The sequence below is a fragment of the Natator depressus genome, chromosome 10, assembly GCF_965152275.1.
Source record: "Natator depressus isolate rNatDep1 chromosome 10, rNatDep2.hap1, whole genome shotgun sequence".
Taxonomy (NCBI): Eukaryota; Metazoa; Chordata; order Testudines; family Cheloniidae; genus Natator; species Natator depressus.
The window spans coordinates 16,346,302-16,356,631 of record NC_134243.1 but is presented as its reverse complement, the minus strand read 5'-3'; the positions used below and the strand labels follow the sequence as shown (position 1 = coordinate 16,356,631).

The following is a 10,330-nucleotide window of genomic DNA, read 5'->3' as shown; positions in this document are numbered from 1 at the left end:
GGTGGTGGTCTCCTCCTAATACAGCATGGCAAGAAAATCCACCAAATATTAATGATTAACTTGTTGAACCGGAGATAGTTCACCTCCGAATGACTTCATAAATATCTGCTTCAATTACCTTTGGTAAATGAAATAACCAAACAATCATTCATTTTCTGATATAGCTGTAAAACTAATCTGAAAAGTTTTCAGAATAAATCACTGTTTAAAAATGTATAGTGTGTACCTTCTAAAAATGAAACCTACATCTAAGTTGTGAAAAATATGTATTAAGGTTATAACTACCAACAAGAATGCACTTTTATGTAGAAATTCATGATTAAATCATGATTTAAATCAAATTCATCCTGTTGGCATGACTTTATTCTTAATTTTTACACTGTGTGTGTGTGTGTGTGTGTGTGTGTGTGTGTGGTAGGGAAGAAGCATAATGAAAGTGCTTGTCAAAGAAGCTGGGTGGGTAACTGTGGAGATAAATAGGGTGCCCGAGGCTGACTTAATGCGCTCTAACTTGCAAGTGTAGACAAGGCCTCTGTTAGTGTCGCCTCAGAACAGGCACAGCACAAGCAACAATGCAAACCTCCTGTGCCTGCACCATAACCTGGAGAGACCACCCTAGAAGTAACGGAATTCGTGTAATCTCCTTGCCCATTCAATTGTGTTGTATCAACCAGGCAAGGTACTAACAATCTTCAACAGGACTTTATTTTCAAAGTGGAAACCTCTTTACCAACTGCTGCTGCACCCTCTGTAGCTTTCTCCCAGCCTCTCAACTCCTCCCCTGTCCTTCCTGTTTCCGGTCCTTTCAGACTCCCAACAGCCAGTGCTCCCAATTCTAATAATTACAAGCAACATCTAAACACCACAAGTTGTCATTCTGCTGAGGCTGCAAAGGTGCCAAGTGCAGTGGTGAATTTTATAATGAGAACAGATGCTAACAGAAACTGGACAGAGATCCCTAAACTCATTTGCACATGCAGTCATTAGATTATAACAACTTTTAATTATTATTATTAACAGTAAATTTGACACACAATGGAATAAAGTGATATATACAAGCAGTTTGGGACATTCTGTTATAGTCTCTTTGTCTTGATCACATATAAACTCATCCATTTTTTTTTTCTTGTATGCTATACTAATATTTATATAGGACATCAATATATGCAAATATTGTGAACCTTTTCAGGGTACAAAAGTTCCAATAAACTAATTTTTAAAATATTTTATAACTGATAAGCTGTTGTGCAACATTTGCAGAATGCCAGCATTTCTTTTCATTTCACATGAAATTTGTGATGAAAAAGAAAATGACTAACACTGAACATATCAATGAGCATTTATATTGGTTATTCTTTATACTGGGAAATTCTGCAACTAGTATTATGATTTATCTTTATGCCTTCTAAACAGGTTAGATAAAGAAAATCTTTGCAGTCATGAATGGAGTTTTGTAACGTGAAACTTAGTGGAATTATCTGCATGCCAGATCTCTCTGAAGGAATTTTTCAAAATGGTCTCTCAATCTGTAGACATGATACAAACCAGTGCTGATGGGGTACTACCCCACTGGAACCAATCATCTGACTGCAGACTGAATGGACAAGCTGGACCACATCTTAAAAGCACAAAGGTATTGGTGACCGGAGGTGGAGGCTACTTTGGATACAACCTGGGGTGTGCTCTCACCAAATTAGGAATCGCTGTTGTTCTTTTCGATATACAAAAGCCTAAATGGGAAGTTCCTAATGGAGCCATGTATTTCCAGGTATGGTAAAATTACATTTTAACAACAATCAAATTAAATGAATTGTTCTACTCTTGTGTACAACAGCAAGTTGTCATCTCAGCAGTTTTCATGGAACACAGAACTGTCATAAGTCATGTCAAAGACCTCATTAGAAAATATGTGCAAGATTTTCAGCTGGTGTAAATCAGTGTAGTTCCATCAAAATTAATGGAGCACGGCCAGTTTACACCATCTGAGGATCAGGCTGTCAGAATCCACTAAACAATTTTTTCCCACATTTTAATTAAAAAAAAAAAATTGCGGGGTGTGTGTGTTGTATATAGCTATCTATCTATGAACTAATCACGGAAGGGTGACACTCTCATCTAGTGGTTAGAGTAGCAGGTTAGAAGTTGGAATGCCTGGATGGTCTCTTTCTGGCACTGGAACTGCCGTGTGATCTTGCGCAATTCACTTCACCACTCTGTGTGCCTACACTTAAATTGCAAACTGGTCAGATCTAATATTATTTATCTGACTCATGGGGTATTGTGAAATGTGTTGACAACTTGAGGTGCAAGATATATTACTTTATTAGCTCTGATAGTAATCTGAGTCACATCTCACCACCCAGCCATAGAACTTTCATATTTTGTTTTTTTTTTATCCATCTAGAGGGATATGATCTACCCTAAAACTTTGCAAGGAACTAGCATTGATGTCAATTAAATAGCAAACGTCTAACAGAAACATGTTTAAAATAACCTGTTGGAGACCAGATTTTGTATGTTTTTAATAAACTGCAAAGCTGAGATTTGATGTCTGATCCATTATGAATATGGTAAAATTTAACACACTTATCTCAGGGTGGCAACATTGCAAATCACTGAACCCTCCCTCTCAGACTTATTAGAATTGGTCCCTGATCCTGCAGCTCTTAGCCCTGGTCTACACTAGGAGTTTAGGTCGAATTTAGCAGCATTAAATCGATTGTAAACCTGCACCCGTCCACACGAAGCCCTTTTTTTTTTTTTTTTTTTTTTTTTTACTCCACCCCGACAAGTGGATTAGCGCTTAAATCGGCCTTACCAGGTCGAATTTGGGGTACAGTGGACACAATTAGATGGTATTGGCCTCCGGGAGCTATCACATAGTGCTCCATTGTGACTGCTCTGGACAGCACTCTCAACTCAGATGCACTGGCCAGGTAGACAGGAAAAGGCCCGCGAACTTTTGAATTTCAATTTCCTCTTTGGCCAGCGTGGCAAGCTGCAGGTGACCATGCAGAGCTCATCAGCAGAGGTGACCATGCAGAGCTCATCAGCAGAGGTGAGCATGATGGAGTCCCAGAATCGCAAAAGAGCTCCAGCATGGACTGAACGGGAGGTACGGGATCTGATCGCTGTATGGGGAGAGGAATCCGTGCTATCAGAACTCTGTTCCAGTTTTCGAAATGCCAAAACATTTGTCAAAATCTCCCAGGGCATGAAGGACAGAGGCCATAACAGGGACCCGAAGCAGTGCCGCATGAAACTTAAGGAGCTGAGGCAAGCCTACCAGAGAGGCAAACGGCCGCTCCGGCTCAGAGCCCCAAACATGCCACTTCTATGATGAGCTGCATGCCATTTTAGGGGGTTCAGCCACCACTACCCCAGCCGTGGTGTTTGACTGCTTCAGTGGAGATGGAGGCAACACGGAAGCAGGTTTTGGGGATGAGGAAGATAGCTCACAGCAAGCAAGCAGAGAAACCGGTTTTCCCGACAGCCAGGAACTGTTTCTCACCCTGGACCTGGAGCCAGTACCCCCCGAACCCACCCAAGGCCGCCTCCTGGACCTAGCAGGCGGAGAAGGGACCTCCGGTGAGTGTACCTTTTTAAAAATACTATACATGGTTTAAAAGCAAGCAGGTGTAATGATTACTTTGCCCTGGCATTCGTGGCTCTCCTGGATGTACTCCCAGAGCCTTTGCAAATGGTTTCTGGGGAGGGCAGCCTTATTGCATCCTCCATGGTAGGACACTTTACCACTCCAGGCCAGTAGCACGTACTCAGAAATCATTGTACAACAAAGCACTGCAGTGTATGTTTGCTGGCGTTCAAACAACATCCGTTCTTTATCTCCCTGTTATCCTCAGGAGAGTGATATCATTCATGATCACCTGGTTGAAATAGGATGCTTTTCTTCAGGGGACACTCAGAGGTGCCCTTTCCTGCTGGGCTGTTTGCCTGTGGCTGAACAGAAAAGTTCCCCGCTGTTAGCCCTGGGGAGGGGGAAGGGATGAGGGGGTTAGCCACGTGGTGGGGGGGAAGCAAAATGCAACCTTGTAACGAAAGCACATGTGCTATGTATGTAATGTTAACAGCAAGGTTTACCGTGAAAGAGTGTACCCATTCTTCTATAAAAGGTGTCTTTTTTTTTTTTAAATACCACTGTCCCTTTTTTTTTTTCTCCACCAGCTGCATGTATTTCAGTGATCACAGGATCTTCTCCTTCCCAGAGGCTAGTGAAGATTAGAAAGAGGAAAAAAACATTCGTGATGAAATGTTCTCTGAGCTCATGCTGTCCTCCCACACTGACAGAGCACAAACGAATGCGTGGAGGCAGACAATGTCAGAGTGCAGGAAAGCACAAAATGACCGTGAGGAGAGGTGGTGGGCTGAAGAGAGTAAGTGGCGGGCTGAAGACAGGGCTGAAGCTCAAATGTAGCGGCAGCGTGATGAGAGGAGGCAGGATTCAATGCTGAGGCTGCTGGAGGATCAAACCAATATGCTCCAGTGTATGGTTGAGCTGCAGCAAAGGCAGCTGGAGCACAGACTGCCACTACAGCCCCTGTGTAACCAACCACCCTCCTCCAGTAGTTCCATAGCCTCCTCACCCAGACGCCCAAGACTGCGGGGGGGGCCCCTCTGGCCACCCAGCCACTCCACCACAGAGGATTGCCCAAAAAACAGAAGGCTGGCATTCAATAAGTTTTAAAGTTGTAAACTTTTAAAGTGCTGTGTGGTTTTGTCCTTCTCTCCTCCACCACCCCTTCTGGGCTACCTTGGTAGTTATCCCCCTATTTGAGTAATGAATGAATAAAGAATGCATGAATGTGAAGCAACAATGACTTTATTGCCTCTGCAAGCGGTGATCGAAGGGAGGAGGGGAGGGTGGTTAGCTTACAGGGAAGTAGAGTGAACCAAGGGGTGGGGGGTTTCATCAAGGAGAAACAGAACTTTCACACCGTAGCCTGTCCAGTCATTAAACTGGTTTTCAAAGCTTCTCTGATGCACACCGCACTCTCCTGTGCTCTTCTAACCGCCCTGGTGTCTGGCTGTGCGAAACCAGCAGCCAGGCGATTTGCCTCAACCTCCCACCCCGCCATAAACATCTCCCCCTTACTCTCACAGATATTGTGGAGCACACAGCAAGCAGTAATAACAGTGGGAATATTAGTTTCGCTGAGGTCTAACCAAGTCAGTAAACTGCACCAGCATGCTTTTAAATGTCCAAATGCACATTCTACCACTATTCTGCACTTGCTCAGCCTGTAGTTGAACAGCTCCTGACTACTGTCCAGGCTGCCTGTGTACGGCTTCATGAGCCATGGCATTAAAGGGTAGGCTGGGTCCCCAAGGATAACTATAGGCATTTCAATGTCCCCAACGGTTATTTTCTGGTCTGGGAAGAAAATACCTTCCTGCAGCTTTTGAAACAGACCAGAGTTCCTGAAAATGCAAGCTTCATGTACCTTTCCTGGCCATCCCATGTTGATGTTGGTGAAACGTCCCTTGTGATCCACCAGTGCTTGCAGCACTATTGAAAAGTACCCCTTGCGGTTTATGTACTCGCCGGCTTGGTGCTCCGGTGCCAAGTTAGGGATATGGGTTCTGTCTGTGGTCCCACCATAGTTAGGGAATCCCATTGCAGCAAAGCCATCCCCTATGACCTGCACATTTCCCAGGGTCACTACCCTTGATATCAGCAGATCTTTGATTGCTTTGGCTACTTGCATCACAGCAGCCCCCACAGTAGATTTGCCCACTCCAAATTGATTCCTGACTGACTGGTAGCTGTCTGGCATTGCAAGCTTCCACAGGGCTATTGCCACTCACTTCTCAACTGTGAGGGCTGCTCTCATCTTGGTATTCATGCGCTTCAGGGCAGGGGAAAGCAAGTCAGAAAGTTCCATGAAAGTGCCCTTACGCATGCGAAAGTTTCGCAGCCACTGGGAATCGTCCCAGACCCGCAACACTATGTGGTCCCACCAGTCTGTGCTTGTTTCCCGGGCCCAGAATCGGCGTTCCACCGCATGAACCTGCCCCATTAGCACCATGATGCCCACATTGGCAGGGCCCATGCTTTGAGAGAAGTCTATGTCCATGTCCTCATCACTCACGTCACTGCGCTGATGTCGCCTACTCGCCCGGTATCGCTCTGCCAGGTTCTGGTGCTGCATATACCGCTGGATAATGCGTGTGGTGTTTAATGTGCTCCTAATTGCCAAAGTGAGCTGAGCGGGCTCCATGCTTGCCGTGGTATGGCGTCTGCACAGAAAAAAGGCACGGAACGATTGTCTGCTGTTGCTTTCACAGAGGGAGAGAGGGAAGGAGGGCCTGATGATATGTACCCAGAACCATCCGCGACAATGCTTTTTGCCCCATCAGGCATTGGGATCTCAACCCAGAATTCCAATGGGCAGCGGAGACTGTGGGATAGCTACCCACAGTGCAACACTCTGGAAGTCGACGCTCGCCTCGGTACTGTGGAAGCACTCCGCCGAGTTAATGCACTTAGATCATTTTGTGTGGGGACACACACAAATCGACTATCTAAAAACAATTTATAAAAAACCGACTTCTATAAATTCAACCTAATTTCGTAGTGTAGACATACCCTTAGACACATGTTACTCCAATTCAAGTCAAGCTAGTTTTGCCATTATAAGGTCTACAGGACCAGGTGTGAAAAACATAGTACCATTCAACCAAACCATAGTATACAGATTTTTATTGTCCCTAATGAAATACTCTGTCAGGGACTTTTCTGCACAGTTTTGTAAAAGCCTATTGCATGTTAGTTAGCAAAGCAATTGTGTGAATGGCAGCAGAATTACTTTTAGATTTTTCTTAACAATAATTATTATTTATATAAAAAATTATAAATGATACCTTTCTGGCCAAATCTATCGTTTTCTGATTTATCACAGGGTGATGTGAGGGATTGTAAAGCAGTATTCCAGGCTTGTGGAGGGGTTGACTGTGTTTTTCATGCAGCTTCTTATGGAATGTCAGGTCTGGACCAAGTGAGTACAATTTTCTTATTGTTTTTCTCTCTGGAACCTTTAAAAGTAGGAGTGTATTGTTCACATAAAGGTGGGTAAATGATAGGAAAAAAATATTCACAAACTGGTTTTATATTTATTAAAACATTTTATACATGTGAAATTTTATTCATTTAAATGTTTGTGGAAAACAAATGTTGAGCCCATAGCTACAAGTAATTTAAGCTTCTGATGAATGTGATTCAATTAAATTAGTTTAAAGTGTTAGCCAAAGTTATTTATAAAGGTTAAATAATCTAATTAGGGAATGAGGGGGCATTTATTAAATACTAAGCACCAAATCATTAACCTAGTGCAGAGCCCAAAATAATCAGAATGTTGTACTAAAGATTAATTAAAGCAACCCTGAGGCTTCTAGTTTATTGGGCAGAGTGGACAGGACAGGGCCATGGCCAGGCCCCAGAATAGGGGAAAGCACACAGGTGTATAAATCTACCTTCCAGCTCTCATTTCTATGCCAGTCATACCTTGGGCAGAACAGATAATTGAGGCCTTGGGGTCTGTTTCCCACCCCATCCTCTTTTTTTAATTTAAACTTTACTTACATGAAACTGACACAAAAAATAGAAGTGAAGTTTTCAAGAAAATAAAACAATAAAATAAGTAGCAAAGTAGATATAACTGCATTTGGTTTTGGCAATTACAAAGCTGTGTGGTGAATTTAAAGTGTTTAATTGGATACTGTACAACTTCTCTATTTCTAGCTACAAAAGAAAGAACAGATTGAATCCATAAATGTCAATGGAACAAAAGTAGTCATTGATGGTATGTACCTAGATTTTCCTTCTTGGGGCCTGATCCGAAGTCCGTGGAAAGACTCCCATTCACTTCAGGTTTTTAGTGATTGATTTGACAAAGACCAACTCTTCCATCCTTATTCACAGAGTAAGGCACAACTCAGAGTGAGTAAGGGTGGCAGAACTAAACCCTAAAGTAACGTAATTATGATATATTTAAAGTATTTCTTACTGCGAGTAGGATATCTGGGATGAAATCCTGGCTTTTTCCATTATATTTTGTCCTTTTAGCAACAATTTCAGGAGAATGACAACAGTTCAGTTTCTGATGATATGGCTTTTCATACTGTATTGTACATATCAAAATTATTTTTGCTTTTGCCCTCACAGCAAAGGCAAAAGCAAGATTAATTTGTAACCACTTTTGTGTTGCCTATATGCTCATGCACAGTCCCCCTCTTTCATGGCAGATTATGTCTACCTGGAGCAAAAATATCTTAAGTGAAGTGGTAAGCAAAGCCAAGAATGAATCAAGGAACATATCCATTGAAATATTTCCCTCTTTAGCCCCAACCAGAAACTATCTCTAGAGCCACAGAATTTGCAGAGTCACATCTCCACAGGTTTATAATGGAGCAAAAATTGTGGGGGATACATACATGCTGAGATTTCCCATGTGCCTGTCATTTTTCAAGAGTACACGTTGCCAAAAGGCAGAATTTGCCCCCATGTATTTGCAACCACAAGTATTTTCTCAGTCACTATTATGACAGCTGCTCTCCCTGCTGTTGTCACCACAACCTGTGGGGAGCCACGCAGTGGTGCTATTCCTAACACAGTTGGACCATGCTTCTGGCTGTTCCTTTCCACACACTACCTAGTGTACCCATGCATGTGTCTGCATAAGATTTCCTACATACAAAAGTGGAGTATGGAAACCTCAAACCCAACCAGAACACTGGCACAAGGGACTAGAGTCAGCTGTAATATTAGGGATGGTGGATTTGAATCCCATTTGACCAAAGGTTTTTGTTTTCTCTCTCCTATCTTGGAGGAATTTTCCTCCATTGCACTTTGGAAAAGGAAGGTTGAGGAGCACTCTTTTCTCCTTCATAACACTTGGAAGGCTGCCTCCACCTTTTTTCCTCCAATCCCTGGGATGACGGTGTGGGAAACTTTTCTCCACTGAGACATTTGGGAAGACATCTCTGTTTCCTATCACCCTTAAGTTCTCACAAGATGAAAATGGAGATAACCTCATGGAGGTGTGTACATATAAGCAAGGAGGTGGCAGGGGTACAGGCCAGATGTGCTAGAAGTAGCAGCACTACGAGCACAGCTGCCTACTGCTCAAGCATGGGCTAAAGTGACTTCAGCAGGGAGAGCTACAGTCCATAAGAAAAGATGATGCAATCATTTATAATTCCATATGATCACATGCATGTGCCTATTGCTCTTCTTTTCTAACTCAATCATACACAGTAAAACTATTTAATGTGATGTTACTGAAATACAGCAGGGCTTTTTATTTCCATCCAAGTGTACTCACACAAGTAACGACCCCTCACCCACTAGTGACTGCAATTCGGTGGTGATGTGATTGTTGTATGTATGTAGTTTGCAAAGCACTTGGTAATAACAATAGCATTCATATAGCACTTTCCATTTTCAACCTGTGGTATAGACACTAACTAATATATCTTTTGAATGAAAAATTTCCATATGAATGAAAGGTATTATGTTAATTTAAAAATAATGCTAAAACTGAAAGACAGCCCTTCTTATGTTTGCAGTAGTTGCCTTTAACAAGAAAATGTTTGCTGCCAGTTCATGTGGATTTTCATATTCTTCCCCTTTTCTTAAAATAATGCATTTTGTATATTACTGTAGTTTGCAAGCAAAGAAATATCCCAAGGCTGATCTATACTAGTACAGTGAATGTGGTGTTTGGAGGGAATCCCATTGAAGAAGGAGATGAGGAAACTGTACCATATTTTCCACTAGAAAAGGTATTTTACTTTGCAACAGACCTTGTCAGCTTGATCAGTAGCAAAGCACTGCTGTCCAACTTTATGAAACTGTATTTGTGTTCCAAAGTAGGCTTCTATAGAGGGCATTTATTTAAATTATTAGTATCAGTCTATCTTTGGGTAGAGGTAGCTATTGCTGCCATAGCTCTGACTTAAACGCTGTGAGACTATTCTAAGAGTGGCCTGTGATCAGTTATTCAGTCCTTATCCATAAGTAAGCACATTTGGGATCTTGCAAAAATAAACAAACTAAAAAATTGGAATTTGAAAATAATGGGAAGATTCTTTATTGCAGGGGGCTGTCAAGGAGTCTTTTGGCTCCCTGGTTCTCTACCCAGCCCAAGTATAAATTAGAGTAGTCTGGGGGCTGTTCTAATTTCATCCAACTTGCTATTGTCTCTGAGGGAATGTTTACCATCTGGAGCCCCTTGTGCCTTAGCCACTCCCACTGCTTGCTGCTCTTCCCTGTCCTCAGAACACCTCATGTGTTTAGGAGTCACCTCTTCTT

General features: G+C 42.5%; 1 protein-coding gene across 1 annotated transcript in view; it reads left to right on the top strand.

Annotated features, from left to right (window-relative positions):
* Nucleotides 1–1,443: 1,443 nt before the first annotated feature.
* The window catches only part of LOC141994393 (putative short-chain dehydrogenase/reductase family 42E member 2), a 28,389-nt gene continuing 19,502 nt past the window's right edge, over nucleotides 1,444–10,330 (top strand). The window contains 5 exon segments of the mRNA XM_074964603.1: nucleotides 1,444–1,506; nucleotides 1,508–1,768; nucleotides 6,921–7,016; nucleotides 7,760–7,820; nucleotides 9,683–9,801. Coding sequence (XP_074820704.1) covers nucleotides 1,444–1,506; nucleotides 1,508–1,768; nucleotides 6,921–7,016; nucleotides 7,760–7,820; nucleotides 9,683–9,801 — 600 coding nt within the window.